Below are 24,158 nucleotides of genomic sequence, written 5' to 3' on the forward strand. Positions count from 1 at the left end.
CAGGCAGGTTCTTTACCACTAGTGCCACCTGGGAAGCCCATGACAGTCACAGGAAACTAATATCGGGGGTGAAGGGAGGAGTCAGGGTGAGGGGTGGGGAATGCAGAGCATGTTCTGGAAGAGGGTCAAGGTTAGTTGGGGTGGAGTGGAAGATGGGGAGGGGAGGAGTAGAGGGAAGAGTTGGGATGGAGGCTGAGGTCAATCTGTGGCCAGCCTAGGACAGTAGCCTAAAGACTGTAGACCTGACTTAAACTCATGAGTGTGGCCTGTGTGCCCAGCTCTCTGCTAAGCAAGCAGTGCATCACCCCACTGTATCGTCTGACCATTGCCCCACTTTACAGATTAGGCAGGGGGGCTCTGAGACATGTGGCTGCTGGATGCTGGCAAACAACCTAACCAGGGCTTGGCCTCAGGGCAGTCAGAATCCAGGGTCTGAGTCACTGCTATTTCATCTGCTGATGGAGCAGTGAATTGGCTTAATGAACTGTATTTTTTTTTCCAGAAAAATAACAGATGAATTAGAGAGGAAGGAGCCAGTAGATTTTCTTAACTATAGCACTACTGACAAATTAGAAGACACTTGCTCCTTGGAAGAAAAGCTATGACCAACCTACACAGCGTATTAAAAAGCAGAGACATCACTTTGCTGACAAAGGTCCATATACTCAAAGCTATGGTTTTTCCATTAGTCATGTACGGATGTGAGAGCTGGACCATACAGAAGGCTGAGTACCGAAGAACTGATGCTTTCCAACTGTGGTGCTGGAGAAGACTCTTGAAAGTACCATGGATTGTAAGGAGATTAAACCAGTCAATCTTAAAGGAAATCAACCCTGAATATTCATTGGAAGGACTGATGCTGAAGCTGAAGCTCCAAGACTTTGGCCACCTGATGCAAAGAGTTGACTCCTTTGAAAAGACTGAGGGCAGGAGGAGAAGGGGGTGACAGAGGATGAGATGATTGGATGGCATCATCGCTCAATGGACATGAATTTGAGCAAACTCAGGGAGCCAGCAAAGGACAGAGAAGCTGGTATGCTGCAGATCATGTGGTCGCAAAGAGTAGGACACGACTTAAGTGACTGAGCAACAGCTGACATATTGGGCCGGACAATCCTCTGTTGGGGGGCTGTCCTGGGCAGTGTAAGAATCTTGAGCAGCATCCTGGCCTCTAGCCTTTGGCTTCCAGGAGCATCCCTCACCCCAGTTGTGATGATCAAAGATGAGAAGGTTTTGAGAAAGAGAACTGGCAGGGGCTGGGGTGGGTAGGACAGAGAGAACAGAGCTGGGGGAGGAAGGTGGGCCTTCAAAGACAGAGTCAGAGGTGAGGACAGAGGGTGTAATGCACTTTAAGGTCTTGGTGGGACAGGAGTATGAGCTGTAGAAAAGGAGTTAAAGAAGCAGTGATCCTGAAGATGCTCCAGCTTGAAGGGCATGTTTGATGACAAAGGAGCGAGATGCAGAGAAAGGCTGGAGATGCTGAAGGAGGAGGTCGTGATCCAAGACTTTGCACACAGGATGGCCTGGGAGGGAGAGAGAAGGGGAGAGGCAGGGAGGGAGGAAGTACGCCTGGAAGAGAACACAGTAGGGGAAGACAGAGGGAAGGGGAGGAAAGATGAATGCGGAGGGAGATGGAGGGGAGCTGAACAGGTTCCTATCTGGGCCCTTGACCTGCGACAAGGCCACTTCTGAGAATTTCCAGCTTGGAAGAGTGAGAATAACAGTATAATAATAGCTAGTGTCAGTATTAAGTGCTTGCTGTGTGCCAGGGACCATGCCAGGAGTTTGACACGTGATATTTTCTAATCATTACAAACAACCCAACAAGGAAATTTGCTTGCATTTCTAGGCGCAACACAGACACTCAGCCAGGTTAAGCTGTGGAGCTGGTGAGTGGTAGAATCAGAATTCAGACTTAGGTCTGTTGCTGTCTCTCTCTTTTTAAAAAAAATTATTTATTTTTAATTGTCATTCTCTTTTAAGAGAGACTAGAGGCTGGAGAGTGAAGGGCTGAGATGGCTGATGTGAAGGGTGTGTGATAAGAAGGATACCAAGGTGGCAGAGATGGGTGAGGCTTGCTCAGGCTGTAGAAGAGGGGTTTTCCTCTTTGGGAAGAAGCAATTCTTTGTTATATTTCCGGTTACAGAAGTTAGGGAGGACAGAGGAGCCAGCCTGATGTGCTGCTGTCTGTGGGGTTGCAAAGAGTCTGACACGACTTAGCAACTGAACAATAGCACAAAAGTTACACTTCCCTATTACACAAATCCAAACAGGACTGAAACCCATAAAGTGAAAATTGGGCCCCCACCCCCGCCGCTGTATCCTCAGTGTCCTGAACACAGTAGGTCTGCAATAAATAGCTGTTAAAAGATTGAGTGAAAGTCAAGGCTCATGCAGTCCCATCATACTGGGATAAGACTTTCAACACTTTTGTTTTTTTCTCCAAATTTCTCTTGTGGTCAGATAATGACACTTGAAAAAAAAGGGTGGAGGCGGGGGAAAGAACACTATGTATATTCTATGACAATCTGCTTTTTTTTTTCCACTTAAAAATACTGCTTATCCTGGATATCTAAGGAAGAGTGATTTTCTGTGTATTGAGAGAAGTCTTTGTAACAAAGTCTTGCAGAAATAGACACAATCAACTGAGCTTGCAAAGAAAAATGTAAAAAGTCCTTTCTTTCCCTTATCAAAAGAAGCTGAGAAACCACCAGGGAATGAAATTGAAGATACTCCTTAATGTTTCCTATCTTCCCAATGGACTTAGTGTTTCCTGTCTTCCCAGTGGGACCAGGCAGCAAATCCTTCACCAATCAGATTTTTTTTTTAGATCATGGACTTTTAAAAAATTAAGGTATGGTTGATGTACAGTATTGTATGTTTCAGGTATACAACATAGTGGTTCACAACTTTTAAAGATTATATTCCATTTACAGTTATTATAAAAATGTTGGCTATATTCTCTGTGTTGTACAATGTATCCTTGTGGTTTATATTTTATACATAGTAGTTTATACCTTTTAATCCTCTATCCCTGTCTTTTCCTCCCCCTTCTCTCTCCCCACTGGTAACTACTAGTTTGTTCTCTGTATCTCTGAGTCTATTTCTTCTTTATTACAGTCACTAGTTTTATTTTTTAGATTCTACATATAAGTGACATTATACAGTATTTGTCTTTTTCTATCTGACTTATTTCGCTAAGCATAATACCCTCCAAGTCCATCCATGTTGTTGCAAATGGTAAAATTTCATTCTTTTTCATGGCTGAGTAGTAATCCATTGTGTATGTGTATGTGTGTGTATATATACACATATATACATACCACATCTTTTTTTTTTCCCCTTTGGCTATGCCATGCAGCTTGTAGTATCTTAGTTCCCTGACCAGGGATTGAACCCAGGACACAGCAGTGAAAGCACAGAGTCCTATCCACTGGGCTGCCAGGGAACTCCTTACTACATCTTCTTTATCCATGGGAACTTATGTTGCTTCCATATCTTGGCTATTGTAAATAACGCTGCTATGAACATTGGGGTCATGTAGCTTTTCAGATTAGTGTTTTTATTTTGAGGGGATAAATATCCAGGAGTAGAATTGCTGGATCCTATGATAGTTTTCGGAAAGGCAATGGCACCCCACTCCAGTACTCTTGCCTGGAAAATCCCATGGACAGAGGAGCCTGGTAGGCTGCAGTCCATGATAGTTTTATTTTTAGTTTTCTGAAAAACCTTCAAACTGTTTTCCATTAGTGGCCACACCAATTTACACTCCCGCCAACAGTGTGCGATGGTTTCCACATCCTTGCCAACATCCGTCATTTGTTTTCTTTTTGATGATGGGTATTCTGACAGGTGTGAGGTAATATCTAACCAATCAGATCTTTAGTAGTGATCGCACCTTCTGGGCTGCTCATGACATCACCCAACAATACTTCAGGTGGTTTCCCTCTACATTACTCAACCTGGATTTCCCTGAGGGACTTACTCCAAGATTTTACAAACTGAGCTTGTTATTACATGCATTTTATCTTCTAGGACAATATTTTAAAAGGTAGGTAGTATGGTGGTTAAGAGCAGGGGCTTTGAGGTCGGAGGGACCTGGGTGGAGTGCCAGCTTTACCACTCGGCAGCTGGCACACACACCCATTGCCATGACTGTTGGAAGGCGGCCCGGGAAGAGGACAGAAGGCTCACAGCTAAGAAAACCTGACTTGCTGTCAGATGTAGATGGGGCAGGGGTTACAGGCAGAGTCACCTTGGTGTGAGTAAATCAAGCACTACCTGGGCACATACCCATCTGACTGCCACCCACATTTAGTTCACATCACGTCAACAGTGATGCTGATGGCAGCCACCACTGACTAAGGCTCATGCGTGCCTCTGTGGTTTGGGTACCACATCATTCAGTCCTCACAACTACTGGGTGAGATCTGTCCCCCATTTTATAACCAGTAAACAGAGGCACACAGAAGCCCAGCAACTTGCCCACACAACTAGGCAGTGAACACTTGAGAGTCAAACCTTGGCAGCTGGTCTCCAAAGCCCGAACCCAGAAGCTTTACTATAATGCAAACCTGGGGGAAGGCCAGCAGTGTGCTCAGGCAGGCATCAGATGTTCTTCATCCCAGGGGATGAAACTCTCAACTTTGTCTCCACTCAAGTTAATGACAGAACCTGTCCTCTAGGAACTGGGTATGTAGCTGGTACCTCTCTGGATCTTTAGAGGTCATGTGGGATCACAGAAAAAAAAAACACAGCCATTAGAATCACAATGACCTCAGTTTGGGTCCTGACCCTGCCATGTACCAGCTGTGTGACTGAGCACGTTTCTTAATGTTATTGGTACTCAGTTTCCTGGCCTGAAAAATAAACACAACAATAGTACTTAGCTCATTGGGTTGTTGGAAGATAACAGTATGAGGTACATGTAAAACAACTAACACAGTGACAAGTACCCAGGAGGAGTGAAACAAACCATGGTTCCTATCCTTTTTGTTAAGGAACTGTAAACACAGAAGGCTCTTAGGAGTGTTTGTGGTTGGTGATGAATGACTGAAGATCCCCTTCTGGGCTCAGTACCTCAAATCACCTTATCACAGTGAAATACTCATAAAAGGTTTTGAGCCAGTTTCTGCATTTTTAAAATGAGGATTTTACATGCTTTACTGAGTTGGACGTGCTTTACTGAGTTGTTGTGAAGATGAACTGAGGTTTGGTATGGAAAATACCTACAACAGCATCTAGAATGCAAGGGCTCAATAATGAATGATGGCCACCGTTGTCACCATCACCATCCTCACCGTCTTCTACTCATTATTCTCACCGCCATGACCATCACAGTCATCACCACCATCACCTTCACCTTCATCATTGTTGCCATCATCACCATCACCCTCATTATATTTATCATTATCATCTGAACCATCACCATCACCCCTGTGTAGATGGCTCTAGGAACTAAGGACAAGTAGTACCTAATCCAGAGAATATAAGGAATACTCTAGCTCATCTGGTTCTTTTCAACATTTGATGCTTTGAGAGAATATTGTTAAGGCTGGAAGACAAAAAGCCTTTTACCATTAGCTTCCTCTTCTACTGAATGAATGAAGAATGGGCCATAGTCACTGGCCTCTCTGATATTACCCTTCAACCTTCTTTGATTTCTTAGAACCAAGTACGAACAGCTGCAATCAGAGAACACAGTCTGTGTCTCCCCAACAGGTGTTCCATAGAACATTATTCCAAGCGTTGTTAGTTCGGGGTAAGGGCAGCAAGAAGGAGAAATGTATTTTGGGAACACCGCATTCTTCTCTCATCCTGATAGATCCCTAGTGTGTATCAGTGCAGGAGGGGTTCTGCAGAGACCTGTTTGATATTGCTCAACTCTCCTGACTCTATGACCTCCAGAGAAAAAGACAGGGGGCCTGAGAAATGTTGCCTGACTAGAGTCTTTCTCAAGCTTTCTGATGGCTTAACTTTACAACCCATGTTTCTTTATGGTAATGCAGTCAGGCATGTCCAACTCTTTGTGACCCCATAGATTGTAGCCTGCCAGTCTCCTCTATCCAGTGAATTCTTCCGGCGGGAATACTGGAGCATATTGCATTTCTTCCTTCAGGGAGAATCTTCCTGACCCAGGGATCAAACCCACATCTCCCACACTGCAAGCAGATTCTTTATCATCTGAACCACCAGGGAAGCCCTTTCACTTTCATGACGAGATTTAGAGACAGAAACTATAATGACTCCTGCGAGTGGGGAGGGGACAGTGCATGCCTTGCTTGGTCCACTGTCACTAGGTTAGAGATCATGGTCTTTCCCCGTTTTAGTTCCATTTTGAAGAGCAGCTAGAACTGTGGGCCACGTCTCACCTGGTTTTACATACATTAAGACTCTGCCATGATCATAGCAATAGCAATACTGGGATTGCAGAGGTGCTGGGTTGTTGGGAGGAATCCAGTCCCTGCCTCTTCTCTATGTGGTCTGTGAAGGGCAGACATTTACAGAGAAGTTAATCTTGGTTTTCTTTTCAAAAATGTTTAAAAGAAATTTATACCCCCTTCCGGATTGCCTTAGAGATATCCTGGCTGGGGCTGTCTAATCACTGGAGTTGAATATCACTCCCCTATTCTCATTCATTCATTTAAGAAATGTCAAATTCATGCAGCCTCCCTGGGGGGTGGTTTGGCAAGAAGGATCCACAATCTTCAAAATGTTGGAGTCCCCCAGGTGTGGCCCTGGGTTCTCCCTTCTCATTTGATATTTTCTTCCTCAATGATACCATTCATACCCATAGCTTTAATCACCATCCATTCCATACAGTGACCAAGTGCCCACCGTGTGGCACGTGTTCTTCTGGGTTCTGGGGCCACACCACTGACATTCATTTCTAGGCTAGATATCCAGGGTGACAGCTGCATCCTTGGCAGCTCATCTTGGATGTCTCCAGGCAACTCTCACTATCTTCCCCCTCAAATCTGGTCCTCAAGTTGCATTCCTTACTGTGGAGGAATTCCTTAGTGAAGGAACCACATCTGTACTTGTACACAAGCCAGAAGTGTGGAGATCTGCAACACCCCTTATCTCTGTGGTTTCTCTTGTTGTTGTTGTTGTTTAGTCACTCAGTTGTGTCCAATTCTTTTGTAGCCCTGTGGACTATAGTCCACCAGGCTCCTCTGTTCCCGGGATTTCCCAGGCAAGAATACTGGAGTGGGTTGCCATTTCCTTCTCCAGGGGTTCTTTCCAGCCCAGGGATTGAACCCAGGTCTCTTGCATTGGCAGGTGGATTCTTTACCACTGAGCCACCAGGGAAGCCCCTTCCTCTTTTCTAACCATGTGTAATTCCATCTAATTCCATTCATCTCTTAAATGCCCTTGGAATCCTTTCTCTTTCTCCATCCCCTTCTCTGCCATAGCAAGGGCCACCATCGTGTCTTATGACAGCTTTCTAGCTGCACTCCAGGGTTCTGTGCTGGCCACGTTCCTGGACAGTTTCCATTCATAGCTGAGATGACTGTGTCCAAATGCAAGCCGGTTCCATCAGTTCCTTACTTAAAACCTTTTATGGACTTCTCTCTGCTCCCAGGCCAAAGCAGAGCTTCCTACCAGGGACCTGAAAGCCCCTGGGCCCCCCATGGTACAGCCTCCACTGACCTCCCTCATTGGTCCTTCCCTGCCCCACTCCTGCCTCCATTTTTTAGCTCTTGTGTGTGTTCTCCTTGTTTCCTGTGATACCACCATGCTGCTATCTTCACCCAGAATGCCCCCACCACCCCCTGTTTGGCAAATAATTCCCATGAATCCTGCAGAGGCCCTGCCCTCCCTGTCCAGGTCAGAGCCCTGCACTTCTTCAAAGCAACTGTCCCCATTAAAGTTTTACACGTGAGTGATTTTTTGGTAACTGCCCATCCTAGCCTATCACAAGATGTGCTCATCTTCTCCTGCAAGAACTCCAACATTAAAACTCACTGCTGAATAACCATCAACAGGAGAATGTTGGATCCCACCAAAAAAAGATACCCCACATCCAAGTGCAAAGGAGAAGCCCAGCAAGATGGTAGGAGGGGTGAAATCGTGTTTGGAATCAAACCCCATACCTTCCAGAGACTCTTGGAGGGCTTAAACACAACCTTGCGTGCACCAGGAGACCCCATAGAGACTGAGCCAGACCTGCTTTTGAGTGTTTGAGTGTCTCCTGCAGGGGTACGGGTCAGCAGTGGCCTGCCGCAGGGGTTGGGGCTCTGGGTGCAGCAGACCTGGGTATGTTGTAAGCCCTCTTGGAGGAGGTCGCCATTAACCCCACCATAGCGCCACCAGACTTACACAGGACTGGGGAAACAGACTCTTGGAGGGCACAAACAAAATCTTGTGCGCACCAGGACTCAGGAGAAAGGAGCTGTGACTCCACAAGAGACTGACCTAGACTTGCCCGTGAGTGTCCAGGAGTCTCCGGCAGAGGCATAGGTCGGTGGTGACCTGTGGCAGGGTTGGGGGCATTGAGTGCAGCAGTGCATGCATAGGACCTTGCAAGGAAGTAACCATTATCTTCATTACCTCCACCATAGTTTGACACAGGTCAAACAACAGGGAGGGGACACAGCCCTACCCATCAAGAGAAAATTGGATTAAAGATTTACTGAGCATGGCCCCGCCCATCAGAACAAGACCCAGTTTCCCCCTCAGTCTGTCTCTCCCATCAGGAAGCTTCCATAAGCCTCTTATCCTTATCCATCAGAGGGCAGATAGAATGAAAATCACAATCATAAAAAATAATCAAACTGATCATATGGACCACAGCCTTGTCTAACTCAGTGAAACTATGAGCCATGCCGTGTAGGGCCACCCAAGACAGACAGGTCATGGTGGAGAGTTCTGACAAAACATGGTCCACTGGAGAAGGGAATGGCAAACCACTTCAGTATTCTTGCCTTGAGAACCCCATGAACAGTATGAAAAGGCAAAAAGATAGGATACTGAAAGATGAACTCACCAGGTAGATAGGTGCCCAATATGCTACTGGAGAAGAGTGGAGAAACAACTCCAGAAAGAATGAAGAGATGGAGCCAAAGCAAAAACACCACCCAGCTGTGGATGTGACTGGTGATGGAAGTCAAGTCTGACGCTGTAAAGAACAATATTGCATAGAAACCTGGAATGTTAGGTCCATGAATCAAGGTAAATTAGAAGTGGTCAAACAGGAGATGGCAAGAGTGAACACCGACATTTTAGGAATCAGTGAACTAAAATGGACCGGAATGGGTGAATTTAACTCGGATGACTATTATATCTACGACTGTGGGGAAGAATCCCTTAGAATAAATGGAGTAACCCTTGTAGTCAACAAAAGAGTCCGAAATGCAATTCTTGGGTGCAATCTCAAAAACGACAGAATGATCTCTATTCATTTCCAAGGCAAACCATTCACTATCATAGTAATCCAAGTCTATGCCCTGACCAGTAATGGTGAAGAAGCTGAAACTGAATGGGTTCTATGAAGACCTACAAGACCTTCTAGAACTAACACCCAAAAAAAGATGTCCTATTCATTATAGGGGACTGGAATGCAAAAGTAGGAAGTCAAGAGATACCGGGAGTAACAGGCAAATTTGGCCTTGGAGTACAAAATGAAGCAGGGTAAAGGCTAACAGAATTTTGCCAAGAGAACACACTGGTCATAGCAAACACCCTCTTCTAACAACACAACAGAAGACTTTACACATGAAAATCACCAGATGATCAATACTGAAATCAGATTGATTATATCCTTTGCAGCCAAAGATGAAGAAGCTCTATAAAGTCAGCAAAAACAAGACTGGGAGCTGACTGTGGCTCAGATCATGAAATCCTTGTTGCCAAATTCAGACTTAAATTGAAGAAAGTAGGGAAAACCACTAGACCATTCAGGTATGACCTAAAGCAAATCCCTTACGATTATACAGTGGAAGTGAAAAATAGATTCAAGGGATTAGATCTGATAGAGTGCCTGAAGAACTATGGACAGAGGTTCATGACATTGTACAGGAGGCAGGGATCAAGACCATCCCCAAGAAAAAGAAATGCAGAAAGGCAAAATGGTTGCATGAGGAGGGCTTACAAACAGTTGAGAAAAGAAGAGGAGTGAAAGGCAAATGAAAAAAGGAAAGATATACCCATTTGAATGCAAAGTTCCAAAGAATAGCACAGAGAGATAAGAAAGCCTTCCTCAGTGATCAATGCAAAGAAATAGAGGAAAACAATAGAATGGGAAAGACTAGAGATCTCTTCAAGAAAATTAGAGATACTAAGGGAACATTTCATGCAAAGATGGGCACCATAAAGGATAGAAATGGTATGGACCTAAAAGAAGCGAAAGATATTAAGAAGAGGTGGCAAGAATACACAAAAGAACTGTACAAAAAAGATCTTTATGATTCAGAAAATTATGATGGTGTGATCACTGGACTAGAGCCAGACATCCTGGAAAATGAAGTCAATTGGGCCTTAGGAGGCATCACTATGAACAAAGCTAATGGAGGTGATGGAATTCCAGTGGAGCTATTTCAAATCCTAAAAGATGATGCTGTGAAAGTGTTGCACTCAACATGCCAGCAAATTTGGAAAACTCGGCAGTGGCCACAGGACTGGAAATGTCAGTTTTCAATCCAACCCCAAAGAAGGGCAATGCCAAAGAATGTTCAAACTGTGGCACAATTGCACTCATCTCACATGCTAGCTAAGTAATGCTCAAAATTCTCCAAGCCAGGCTTCAACAGTACGTGAACCATAACCTTCCAGATATTCAAGCTGGATTTAGAAAAGGCAGAGGAGTCAGAGATCAAATTGCCAACATCCACTGGATCATCGAAAAAGCGAGAGAGTTCCAGAAACACATCTACTTCTGCTTTATTGACTATACCAAAGCCTTTGACACTGTGTGGATCACAACAAACTGTGGAAAATTCTTCAAGAGATGGGAGTATCAGGCCACCTTACCTGCCTTCTGAGAAATTTGTATGAAGGTCAAGAAGCAACCGTTAGAACTGTATATGGAACAACAGACTGGTTCCAATTCAGGAAAGGAGTTAAGGCTGTATACTGTCACTCTACTTATTTAACTTATATGCAGAGTACATCATGTGAAATGCCAGGCTGGATGAAGCTCAAGCTGGAATCAAGATTGCTGGGAGAAATATCAGTAACCTCATATATGCAGATGACACCATCCTATGGCAGAAAGCAAAGAGGAACTACAGGGCCTCTTGATGAAAGTGAAAGAGGAGAATGAAAAAGCTGGCTTAAAACTCAACATTCAGAAAACTAAGACCATGGCATCTTGTCCCATCACTTCATGGCAAATAGATGGGGAAACAATGGAAACAGTGACAAACTTTATTTTTTTGGGCTCCAAAATCACTATAGATGATGACTGCAACCATGAAATTAAAAGACGTTTGCTCCTTGGAACAAAAGCTATGACGAACCTGGATGGCATATTCAAAAGCAGAGACATGACTTTGCCAACCAAACGTCAAAACTATGGTTTTTCCAGTAGTCATGTATGGATGTAAGAGTTGGACCATAAAGAAAGCTGAGTGCCAAAGAATTGATGCTTTTCAACTGTGGTGTTGGAGAAGACTCTTGCAAGTCCCTTGGACTGCAAGGAGATCCAACCAACTGATTCCCTATCAGTTGGATAGTTGGATAGGGATCCAACTGATTTGGAAATCAGTCTTGAATATTCATTGGAAGGACTGATGCTGAAGCTCCAATACTTTGACCACCTGATGCAAAGAACTGACTCATTTGAGAAGACCCTGATGCTGGGAAGGATTGAAGGTGGGAGGAGAAGGGGACGGCAGAGGATGAAATGGTTGGATGGCATCACCAACTGGATGGACATGAGTTTGAGTAAGCTCCGGGAGTTGGTGATGGACAGGAAAGCCTGGCGTGCTGCAGTCCATGGTGTTGCAAAGAGTTGGATAGGACTGAATGACTGAATTGAAGATCCTATCCTTTCCTGAGACCATAAAATCTACAAGGGCTGGGATAGAGCCTATTGTCTCAGCAATATTTTATTATGAAAGAGTGCAGATTCACATTAAAAAAGGAGGAGTTTTATAGCCAAGATCTAGATTCTACCTGTTTTTGACCCCATTATATCTCTGCCTGGTATGGTGCCTGGTATCTAATAGACCTGCAATAAATCTTTGCTGAGTGAAAATGGTTCATATCTTTCCACATCTCAGATGATAAAGATAAGGTTAACAATATTTATGTCAGCATCATTTCTATATGTGAAAAACTGGAAACAACTTAAATGCCCAAGATAGAGGATTGGCTAAATTATGGTACATCCTACATAGTGGGATTCCTCATCATCAGTGACAGTGATGATGTGTGTATTGACATGGAAGGGTGTTCCTGATGTACTGTGAGGAACAAAACTAAAGAAAACTGGGTATGACATTATTTTTTTGTAAAGTTAATAAATCAATTAACATTTACAGGTAGAACCTATTCTATGATAGGTACTATTTTTAAATACTTTAGATATATTAATTCATTTTAATCCTCACAAGAATCCTATGGAGTGAGTACACCCTATTATCCCCATTTTACAGATAAGGAAACTGAGGCACAGAGAGGGGAATAACTTGCCTAGACTCACACAGCTCTTTCCATGGGAAAATGCCTTGGAAGTTACACAAAGAATGTGAGTGTTGACAATATCAAATACTGTCAAGGATGTGAGGCCACAGGAACTCTCACTCATTGTTGGTGGGAATGCAAAATACAGTCATTTGGAAGAGAGCTTTGTGCTTTCATTAAAAACTAAACGTACTCTAACCACACGATCCAGCAACTACACCCTTGGTATTTACTCAAAGGAGCTGAAGACACGCCCACACACAAACCTGCACGTGGCTGTTTATGGCAGCTTTATTCATAATTGTCCAAACTTGGAAACAACCAGGATATCCTTCAGTTGGTGAGTGGATAATGGAACACTGCTCAGTGCTTAGTCACTCAGCCAGCCTCCTGGACTGCAGCCTGCCAGGCTCCTCTGTCTATGGAATTTTCCAGGTAAGAATATTGCAGTGGAGTGGGTTGCCATTTCCTACTCCAGGGGATCTTCCTGAGCCTAGAATCAAACCCTTGTTTCCTGCGTCTCCTGCATTGGCAGGAGGGTTCTTTACCACTGCGCTACTTGGGAAGCAATGGAATATTATTTGGCACTAAAAAAAAGAGCTGTCAAGCCATGAAAAAACTTAGAGGAAACTTAAATGCATATTATTAAGTAAAAGAAACTAATCTGAAAAGTTGTATGATTCCAACTATATGATATTTTAGAAAAGGCAAAAAACCATGGTGACAGTAAAAAAGATCTGCGGTTGCCAGGGACTGGGGGGTCGGGGAGGAAGCACAGAGGATTTTCAGGGCAATGAGACTACTCCGTATGATATTATAATGGTAGCTACATGTTATCACACATTTGTCCAAGCCCAAATCCATAGACTGTACAATAAGAGTAAACCCTACACAACACTGCAGATCAACTACACTCCAGTAAAATTAAAATTAAAAAGAGTGAACCCTAAAGTAAACCTGATAGCTTCCCTGATAGCTCAGTTGGTAAAGAATCCACCTGCAACATAGAGACCCTGGTTCGATTCCTGGGTGGGGAAGATCCACTGGAGAAGGAATAGGCTACCCACTCCAGTATTCTTGAGTTTCCCTTGTGGCTCAGCTGGTAAAGAATACCCCCAAATGTGGGAGACCTAGGTTCAATCCCTGGGTTGGGAAGATCCCCTGGAGAAGGGAAAGGCTACCCACTCCAGTATGCTGGCCTGAAAAATTCCATGGACTGTATAGTCCATGGGGTCACAAAGAGTCAGACATGACTGAGCAACTTGCACTTTTCTTTCCAATGTAAACCATGGGCTTTGGGTGATTATGATGTTTCCATGTAGGTTCATCAGCTGCAACAGCTGTACCTCTCTGGTGCTGATGTTGCTAACTGGGGGGCTGTGCATGAACGGCGATGGAGGGTACCTCGGAAATCTCCATATCATCCTCTCAATTTTTCTGTGAAACCAAAACTGCTCTAAAAACAGTGTATTTTTATATATATGCGGTAACTTCTAAGAGAGAAGATTTGGCATAATTTTGCTTCTTCCTATTGCCTCTGTCACATCTCATTTTTCTCCAGCAGTCATGTCTCACTTGTGTATACTCTTTTCCTGGAACATCACTTCTCAAGTGGTGAAGCGAAGTTAAGTCTGGAGAAGGGAACGCTTGGCCGCACACCCAGCAAGAAGCCTCCCTCAACAGATGTCCCGTTGCGATCAGATTCGTTGTGACATTTCAGTCATGCAGCTACAGGAGAAGAGGGCTGCCGTTACCTTTGTTGGAGCTGGAGAACTGGATGCCCACGTCTTGGAGGAGGTGCTCTGTTTCCTCCAGCCAGGACAGCGACAGGCGCAGGATGTCCAGTGACACCTTCTGGAGCCCCGAGACAGGTGGGCTCACCTGCAGGCACTGCAGGAAGCTGACCTCCTTCCTCAGGTCGTTGCTACAGCACGACGTCTTCATGCAAGCCTGGAAAGAGAGGAGGTCGTGAGGAGCCAGGACACCGTTGCCAGAAAGAGCACCCGACCATCGTGACCCACAGAGAGCGGTGTTCTTGAAGCAGGAAGTGCCCTGGGATGGCCCACTTCTAGTTGCCTTTTAGGAGGTGGGTGGGACGAGGGGGCAGCTTTTATTTTGTGTGCACTTTAATTGGGACTTTTTATGGTCAAAGAGACCCCGTGTTTACAGACTTAGAGAATGAATTTATGGTTGCTGGGGGGACAGCAACCCCTCATGGAGGGAAGGGATAGTTAGGGAGTTGGGGATGGACATGTACACACTGCTATATTTAAAATGGATAACCAACAAGTGTCTACTGTACAGCGCATGCAACTCCCTCAAAGTTATGTGGCAGCCTGGATGGGAGGGGAGTTCAGGGGAGAATGGACGCATGTATGTGGATGGCTGAGTCCCCTGGCCGTTCACCTGAAACTACCACAACATGGTGTGTTAAGCGGCTATGAAAGTGAAAGTCACTCAGTCATGTCCGACTCTTTGCGACCCCATGGACTATACAGTCCATGGAATTCTCCAGACCAGAATACTGGAGTGGGTAGCCTTTCTCTTCTCCAGCAAATTATCCCAACCGAGGGATCGAACCCAGGTCTCCCGCATTGCAGGCGGATTCTTTACGAGCTGAGCCACAAGGGAAGCCCAAGATATAAACGGCTACACCCCAATATAAAATAAAAAGCAAAAAAAGGGACTTCCCTGGTGGTTCAGTGGTGAAGACTCCGTGTTCCCAATACAGTGGGTTCGGGTTTGATCCCTGGCCAGGGAACTAGATCCCACGTGCCACAACTAAAAAATCCCATGTGCAGCAATGAAGATTGAAGGTCCCACATGCTGCAAATAATATCTGGTGCAGCCAATAAACAAAATAAATAAAAAGAAATTTTAAAAAAACAGAAAAAGGAAGAGATCCCATGTTTAGGTACAGGCAATTCCAAAGCCAAATTGCCAAGGACGATTTGGCTGAAATGAGAACCAAATTTGGCTACAAAATTCCTGCTGAGATCAACACACAAGCTGGTCAGAAAGTCCGATTTCCTGACTTGAAAAAGTGCTGACAAGCCAACATTCACACAGATTCCCCAAATAGCAGCTGCTTATTTCCAGAGAAAGCAGAAGCAGCTGCCTGCTCTGATAAAGCTGGTTCCCCGGGTGGGGGCTGGCAGGTGGGGGGCGGTGGTTGGTCTGAACCAGTCTTGTCTCCTCCAGAGTCAAAGGCATCTAGGGTAAGAGCAGCCTTTCCATTGATGGGACAAAAAAGAAAAAAGCAAATGAAGAGCAGGATGTTTTCTTGGTTTCTCTGGAAATAACCCAGGGCTATTTTGAGGGCAAGAGGAGAAGGGGGCGACAGAGGATGAGATGGTTGGATGGCATCACTGACTTAACGGACATGAGTTTGAACAAACTCCAGGAGACGGTGAAGGACAGGGAAGTCTGGCGTGCTGCAGTCCACGGGGTCGCAAAGAATCAGACACGACTGGGTGACTGAACAGCCACATTTCTTCCCCCGAGGTCCAGGGGCCTCCTAAAGGGGAGCGTCGGGCAGCTTTTTCTTGGCCACACCAAGTTCACCTGGGAGGCAGATTTTGAGGTCCTTTGTTTTCTACCTCAAACAGATTTCTCCAGCAAGAGAGAAGGTGGGCAGAAAAGCAGAGCCGGACGATGTTCTGAACAAGGAGCACAACGTGAGCCATGGGGGACACGGGTGAGAAGCGGAGGAGGGCACCTGGCAACTGTCTAAGGCCTTCTTCAGCTTCTCAACGCTGTCTGTGACCTCTTCCTGTTGGCAGAGGCCGAGCTGGGTCTCCTTCTGCAGGGTCCACTTTTTCTGCTGAAAGTTGATGTTGTCCTCAGTGACCTGGGTGATCTTCTCTATTAACTAATGGGAAAAAGAAAAAAAAAAAAGATTGACATTGCAGGGTGGTTCTGGGGGGAGGGGCCCTGGGTGGGGGGAGGGCATGGGCTTGAGCTCCCATCTCTGAAGGGTTGGGGAGGGAGGTCCTGGCACGTTTGGGTGATGGCTCTGGAGGGAATGTCGGCTCTGTCACCGGGGCATGTTTCCCAGGATCAGAGATGATTTTTAAGAGCCAAAGGCTTGTCATGTGGCCCCGCGCGTGTTCTAGATTCTTCGGAACTCTGGGAGTGATTCATCACGCTGAGCCTGATGCTGTGGGGCCCGAAAGAGAAGGCTGGGTTATCCGAGAGCAGTTCATGGTATAAATTTTTCACTCGTGTGCTGACACAGGGTTGGAGGGGACAAACAGAAGAATAACAACTCAGTCCTTACAGCCAGAGGCACATCTTTGCTGCTGGCTGCCCTCTTCAGGAGGGACGAGCCAGGACGCCTGCTCTACAGCAAGGCTCTTTCCACGTGGGACTAACAGAGGTGGACCACGCAGGCCTGGAGACCAGACACAGGCCTGGGTGGTTCCATTTGATTTTCACAGAAACACTTCAAGGCTTCAACACTTTAACTGGCTTTTACTCTAAAAGCCAGGAAATCCCAGAATATCAAAACAAATCTTCATGGTGTAGCAACAGTGTGAAAAATATGCGCCACCAATAAAAAACAGAAACATATGCTCCCAGTGTCTGGAGTCCCAGGTCCCCGAGGAAGAAAGTGGGGAAGAGAGACAAACCTGCTGATCAGAGACAGGTTTGTCCTGGAACGGCTTCGCTCGTCCGTAGGTGGCCTTGATGACCTGACTTCTGAAATGCTCCAGCTGCAGCACAAAGAAAGGGAAGGTGATGGAATGAGTGGTGCAGCTGCAGCCGCAAGGCTTGAGGAGGCACTTCCACTGCTGCTTTTGGGAGAAACTGGTTAGAAGGCTCTGCACACCATTAATGGTCACTATGGTTGGGGCTTCCCAGGTGGTCCTGGTGGTAAAGAATCTGCCTGCCAATGCAGGAGCCACAAGAGATGTGGGTACGACTCCTGGGTCGGGAAGATCCCTTGGAGTAAGAAATGGTAACCCAATCTAGTATTCTTGCCTGAAAAATTGCATGGATGGAGAAGCCTGCAGGCTACATTCCATGGGGTTGCAAAGAGTTGGTCATGACCAAGTGACTAAGCGTGCACGCAAACGGGTTATTAACACCTTCACTTCTCACCGGAAGGGGCAGTGCCCACACAAGAGAGGGGGACAGTAGATGTTAATGACTTTTCAGGCATGCCCGCCTAACCCAGCCGATGCGCGTGGGCAGCTCACATACGTCTTGGGCCCTCAGAAGAGCCACTCACTGCCAATTATCCAGTGGGAAGTCTGGGGCCGGGAGCACTCTTCTGTAATTGGTATGCTGGCACCAGGCTGTGAGATAAATATTGAGGCTGTCAGCCCGCGTAAACTGTGCAATCAGCCAGGGTGCCCGGGGAGAGAAGGAGGAGCAGTTTGCTGCCATTTTGCGCCTTAAGCCTCGTGTCCTGAAGATGACGCCTGCTGTATTCCCCTCCAGGTCCCTGGAGCCGGGCACCCAGCAGGCACTCAATAAATGTTCATTGAATGCTTGTAACAGAAACAACTGACTTGGCAGGTGTTCAAAGTCCTCGCCTTCAGTTCATCCAGCTTTTATTGACTGCTTCCCTGGTGCTGGTGTCTTCAGATTACGGTTGATGAAAGAACATAGTTACATTAGAATTAGGGCTTCTAAAATGACAAGTTCAAGGTGTCCCAGGTTCATGAGAGACCAGGTTCATGAGAGGCAAACAAGCCCAACCCTCTCTGGAAGTTTACCAACATGACCGCCCTTGGCTTGGGTTTTTGGCTCACGGGCAAAATGTGGTCACGAAAGACTCTAAAATAGAGCCCTGAAGGCCCGTAACGGCTGGGGAATCAATGTGAATGTCAACGGGTCCCAAGACACAGGAGTTTGCTGTATACCAGGAAGTTCTGAAAAGCCAAGGAGAGGAATTATGACTCTCCTAAAGACAGCTCTGCAGTCGGCTTGCCGGGAGCCAGCTGGGTGATCTGAGGGATTCTGGGCCGTCTGTTGGTTTCATGACCAAGGGGAGGGTCCTAACTTGCCTGAGGAAGAGGTTATGTAGGCAGGGCCCCACGGGTGATGGCGCCCATCACCACCAGAGGCACCCTATGGGACTGCTCTGCGCGGAGGGGCAGGTCCTGCTGGACAACAGGAGTCAGTCCTGGAGTCGCTTGCCTGGGGAAGGGCATGGCCTCAGGCAGGGAGCTGGCTGTGGACAAGGGGGTGACATGAAGGCCAGGGCACACAGACAGGCCTCATCCTTACTCTCTTGAGTCTCTGTGTCTCTGAGGGTCTTCCTGAATGAGCTCTGGCTGGAGGCATGACCAGGCTCTTGGCAAGCAGCACAGATCATGCCCTCAAAGCGGGTGTGTCCCGGGGGTGCAGAACGCTGGCAGGTGGAGGGGTAGCCCAGGTGCATCAAGGGAAGCCCAGAGCGGCGGGCTGTCTCCCTCGCTAAGGGGTCGGCACCCTGCAGGAGACAGGACACCGGGGGTGATGGTGTGGATGTTTGCTGAAGAGGCCTTAAAACCTGCCAAGAGGCACTATCATCATCATTCGCCCTCTGGGTGCCTCTGGAGGTCAGCATGGAGGGTGAAGCCCGGTCACACTGTTGGTTCAGGCTTGGACGCCACCACATGGAAGGGCTTCGGGAGCTGGGCTGGGTGGGCTGGAGCGCTCCTTTAAGGACCATGGTTCTTAACCTTTCTGGGTAGTTTACAGACCCTTCTGAGAATCCAATGAGTGATGAGGAGGACTCATCCTCCCAGAAAAAGAAAAGCACAAACACACTCATACATGCAAAATGTTCTTGTCCTCCTGGAGCCGTGTTTGCCAGGAGAGGGGTGCCTTGTGGAGGGGTCCAAGGTGGGCTGCTCTGGGTGGGCCACCTTCCATAGGGGCAGTGCCCCATCCTGGGATCTCGTCTGCCCTCCCTTAGCTTTTTGTGAGGCCTTGTTCGCATATTCTGGCCATCATGTCTGCACCACGTGTAAGAGGAAGGGCTGCTGGGCCATCTGGGGTCAGAGCCCTGGGATATGGCACCCCCAGGCCTGCTGAGTCAGAGCCTGCTCCCCACCCCACCCATCTCCATTTGACATGAGCTGTGATAATCTGGGTTCTATTATTAATTCTATTATACAGTTCAGTTCAGTTGCTCAGCCGTGTCCGGCTCTTTGCGACCTCATGGACTGCAACAGGCTTTCCTGTCCATCACCAACTCCCGGAGCTTACTCAAACTCATGTCCATCCAGTCAATGATGCCATCCAACCATCTCATCCTCTGGCATCCCTTTCTCCTCCTGCCTTCAATCTTTCTCAGCATCAGGGTCTTTTCAAATGAGTCAGTTCTTTGCATGAGGTGGCCAAAGTATCAGAGCTTCAGCTTCAGCATCAGTCCTTCCAATGAATATTCAGGACTGATTTCCTTTAGGATGGACTGGTTGGATCTCCTTGCAGTCCAAGGGACTCTCAAGAGTCTTCTCCAACACCACAGTTCAAAAGCATCAATTCTTTGGCGCTCAGCTTTCTTTATAGTCCAATTCTCACATCCATACGTGACTACTGGAAAAAACCACAACTTTGACAAGATGGACCTTTGTTGGCAAAGTAATGTCTCTGCTTTTTAATATGCTGTCTAGGTTGGTCATAGCTTTTCTTCCAAGGAGCAAGCATCTTTTAATTTCGTGGCTACAGTCACCATCCACAGTGATTTTGGAGCCCCCAAAATAAAGTCTGTCACTTTTTCCAGTTTCCCCATCTATCTGGCATGAAGTGATGGGACCTGATGCCATGATCTTTGTTTTCTTAATGTTGAGTTTTAAGCCAACTTTTTCACTTTCCTCTTTCACTTTCATCAAGAGGCTCTTTAGTTCTTTGATTTCTGCCATAAGGGTGGTGTCATCTGCATATCTGAGGTTATTGATATTTCTCCCAGCAATCTTGATTCCCGCTTGTGCTTCCTCCAGCCCAGCATTTCTCATGACGTACTCTGCATATAAGTTAAATAAGCAGGGTGACAATATACGGCCTTGACGTACTCCTTTCCCAATTTGGAACCAGTCTGTTGTTCCATGTCCAGGTCTAACTATTGCTTCTTGACCTGCATATTATTACTACTTCATTAAGAAAAGTGGCAGGACTTCCCTAGTGGTTCAGGGGTTAAGAGTCTGCGCTTCCACTGTAGGGGGCACGGGTTTGCTCACTGGCTAGGGAACTAAGATCCTGTAAGCCATGTGGCTTCACCAAACCAAACCAAACTAAACCAGACCAAACCAAACCAAACCAAACCAAGCCAAAACAGAAAAGTGGCATTCCCCTGTGGATACTGACTAGAGTCTGTTTGGAGGCCCAGAGGAAGAAAGATTGCTATAAATGTCAAGACAAAAAAATGTGAAGAAGAAAGTACTAGAAACACCACTGAGGGTTGAGAGGCTCAAACCCTCCCCAAGAGGGATCCACACCACTGATTTACCGGGGTGGGCCTTGACCTGGGACTGGCTGCTTGGTTAGGGTCTCAGGTGATGGCAAACACCAGTGTGGGCAGCTTCCCAGCAGGAAAAGCCTTTTTAGTGACATCCACTGGGACTCAGGAGCCACACAGAGCCCTGCCCCTGGGGATAAGTGGGTGAAATTAAACCAGGCTGTCCTCCTCCTCACTCATCCCCACCGGCTGCTTGAGCACAGGGCTCCATGGAGAGTGGTGGGCCGTGAAGGGGCTTGGCAGCACGCCTACCTGACCTACTGCCCTTTCCAAATTGGCTTTAATGAGGTTTTCTCTGTTCCCCATTTCTTGCAGCTGAAGCAATTTCCTTCTGGAATCCTCCTGAAGTTTCTCTTCAACCTGAAAGGATGATGAAAGCATGGGCTTGCTGCTAATGTGATCATCATGCCCTCTGGGGGAACTCTTCTGGGGGGAGGGGCGGTGCTAATGGCAGTGGGGGAATCCTCAAGGGGTAGGGACAGCTGCGGGCCTGTGGCAGGGGTCATGGGCACACACAGTGTGGAGATAAACTCACAGGGAGATACCCCTTAAGGGAAGGGGCTGAGCTCTGTGCCCTGGGCTCAACTATGTCCTACCACAGACTCCAGTCCCAGCTTGGACCCTAGTAAGATGTGTGACCCTGGGAAAGTGATTTCACTGTTCTGTGACTCAGTGTTCTCATCTGTCAAATGGGGATGATGGTACCTGTACTGCGGCATAGAGTTACTGTGGGGATTCAGAATATTTGGAATAGGGCTTACAGGTCTGTGGGTGTGGTAAATATTGATGTGACCTATAAAAGGTGGGTGTGGAATTTCCTAGTGGCCCAGTGGCTAAGTCTCCTCGCTCTCAATGGAGGGCACCCAGGTTTGATCCCTGGTCAGGGAACTAGATCCCACATGCCACAGTGAAGATAGGAGATCCCACGTGCAACAATTAAGATCCAGTGCAACCAAATAAATAAATATATTTTTTAAAAGGTGAATGCTATTTTTTAAAAGGTCTGCTATGCAGCCTCCTTCTAAGAAGCCATGATGGGTCCTTGGTCAGTGTTATTATTGGGTTTATCATCACAACTATTTGTCATTACCACTTTGAGCACACCCACAGGTGGAAAGCTCTCTAGAGGCTTGCTAAGTAATGTCTATTAAGAATTGCAGCCTGCAAAAGAAGGCGTTTGAAGTGCAGAAGCTTGCTTGTCTAATCCTCCCTTGCTTGGGTAATGGGGCAAGTTGAGGTAATTGGGAGCGCTTGATGCTACCCTCTGCTGGCCAGTGTAGGCTTTGCAGCTGCTCATTTCAGGGACACACCTCATCATTTCAGGGATACACCTGCTGAGTCCAGGGCTCTGGCACCAGCAGGAAACCAGGCAAACTCTTGTAAATAAATGGAAAGACTTTGTGCTGAAACAAATCCCATGGGCCGTGTTGATTAGGGATCTGACAAGGGGGATCACAGAGATGTAATGAAAGACCCAGAAGAACTCTTTGGAGCTTTGCTCTGAGTAGAGTGGTGTAGAGGTAAAGCGACTACCCAGCTCTGTTACCTTGGAAAGCCACCTCTCTGGGCCTTAGTTTTCTCCCAGGTCTAAATATGCTCTGACTTGTATTTCAGCAGCATTTTCATACACCGCAGAAGCCAAGTCCAACCCTGGACTCTGCCTTTACCTGTGTTCTCCACGAATAGCCCCCCATTCCCACTCCTGAGTCTCAGGCAACTTCAGGCGCCGCCCTGCTCCCTCCGTCACACCTGGTGCCCTCCACGCCTGTTCTCCCATCCCTCTCACGTGACATGCTGGGCTGTGCCAACTGGCCTCCTCGCCTCTAGTTCAGCGCCTTGCAGAACAACCTTAGCGGTACTTGAGGGTTAGCCGGCTGTAGGGCAGCTCCGACCTACAGACCTTCCTACAACGACACAGATGCTCTGAACCTGTATCACCTAATACGGCAGCCACGAACCGCATCTGGTGATCCAGCGCTCGAAGCAGGGGCTGGTGTGACCGAGGAAAGGAATTTCAAAGCGTATTTAACTTTAATTAATATCAGTGTAAACAGCAGCACGTGGCTGTTGGCTACACAATGGTGGCTGGAGTCAGTCAAAACTATGCGACTGGGCTAGTTACACTGCTAGTTAACAAGGGGTCTTGACTTTCTCATCTGTAAAACGGGGAGGATGATCTCTAGATCATGGCGCTGTTGTGAAGAGGGAAAAGAGATGAAATGTTTGGTGGTAATGCCCAGTCCATGAGAAACTGCAGCTATCATTTTCACCATTATTAGCTGCGAATGTCACATATTGGTTCCCTGTTCAGAAGCCCTGGTAGCGCCCCAATGCCTGTGTGCAATAGAGCCTGAGTGCCAGAACTAGTGCAAAACACCAAGCCAGGGATTCAAGAAGCCCCGATGAGCTCTGAACAAGGCAACTAAAAATGAATCTGCATCTAGATAAATCATAATAAAACTGCTGGAAATCCAGGGAAGAGAAAATCTTAAAAGCAGCCAGAGAAAAAGACAGGTTTTGCAAAGGTGCAATAATAAGGCTTACAGATGGCTTCTAAATAGAAATAGCAGGAGCCAAAAGACAGCAGTGACATGCCTAATGCTATTTCTAATGTGCTGAAAGAAAAGAACTGCCATTGTAGAATTCAATAGGCAATCAAATGTGCTTTAAGAATGAAGGTTAAATATACACTTCAAGATAGACACACAAACACATCTGAGACTGTCATCAACAGAGCTACAGTGAAGGAAAACACTAAAGGGTATTCTTCAGAGACAAGAAAAATGAATGCAGATGGATGATCAGAGATGCAGAAAAGACAAGCAACAGTAAGAGTAACGTGTGCATATGATACTGACTATATAAAAACACCAATCATATTTTTGGGCATTTTATTAATAACTATAGAGAGGAGTTTAGAAAATGGCAACAATGACTTACAAATCTGGAGGGGTTAAGTGAAGTCAGGGTGTTCTAAATTCACTGCATCGTCAAGGAGAAGGGCATAATTATCAACTAATACTACATCTTGGTAAGTTAAGAATGCACATTGTAAGCACTTCTGTGGTGGTCCAGTGAC

The 24,158-nt window shown here is 46.5% G+C and overlaps 1 protein-coding gene across 1 annotated transcript in view; it reads right to left on the reverse strand.

The window, feature by feature from the left end:
- Window positions 1-24,158, reverse strand: part of FHAD1 (forkhead associated phosphopeptide binding domain 1) — a 159,608-nt gene that overhangs the window by 51,283 nt on the left and 84,167 nt on the right. Inside the window, exons 11-14 of the mRNA XM_061160700.1 lie at window positions 21,332-21,439; window positions 17,259-17,342; window positions 16,346-16,498; window positions 14,382-14,577 (exon numbers count right to left, since the gene is read on the reverse strand). Of these exons, the coding sequence (XP_061016683.1) occupies window positions 14,382-14,577; window positions 16,346-16,498; window positions 17,259-17,342; window positions 21,332-21,439 (541 nt within the window). The remainder of the gene's footprint in view (window positions 1-14,381; window positions 14,578-16,345; window positions 16,499-17,258; window positions 17,343-21,331; window positions 21,440-24,158) is intronic.

This window comes from Dama dama, chromosome 14, assembly GCF_033118175.1.
Source record: "Dama dama isolate Ldn47 chromosome 14, ASM3311817v1, whole genome shotgun sequence".
Lineage (NCBI taxonomy): Eukaryota > Metazoa > Chordata > Mammalia > Artiodactyla > Cervidae > Dama > Dama dama.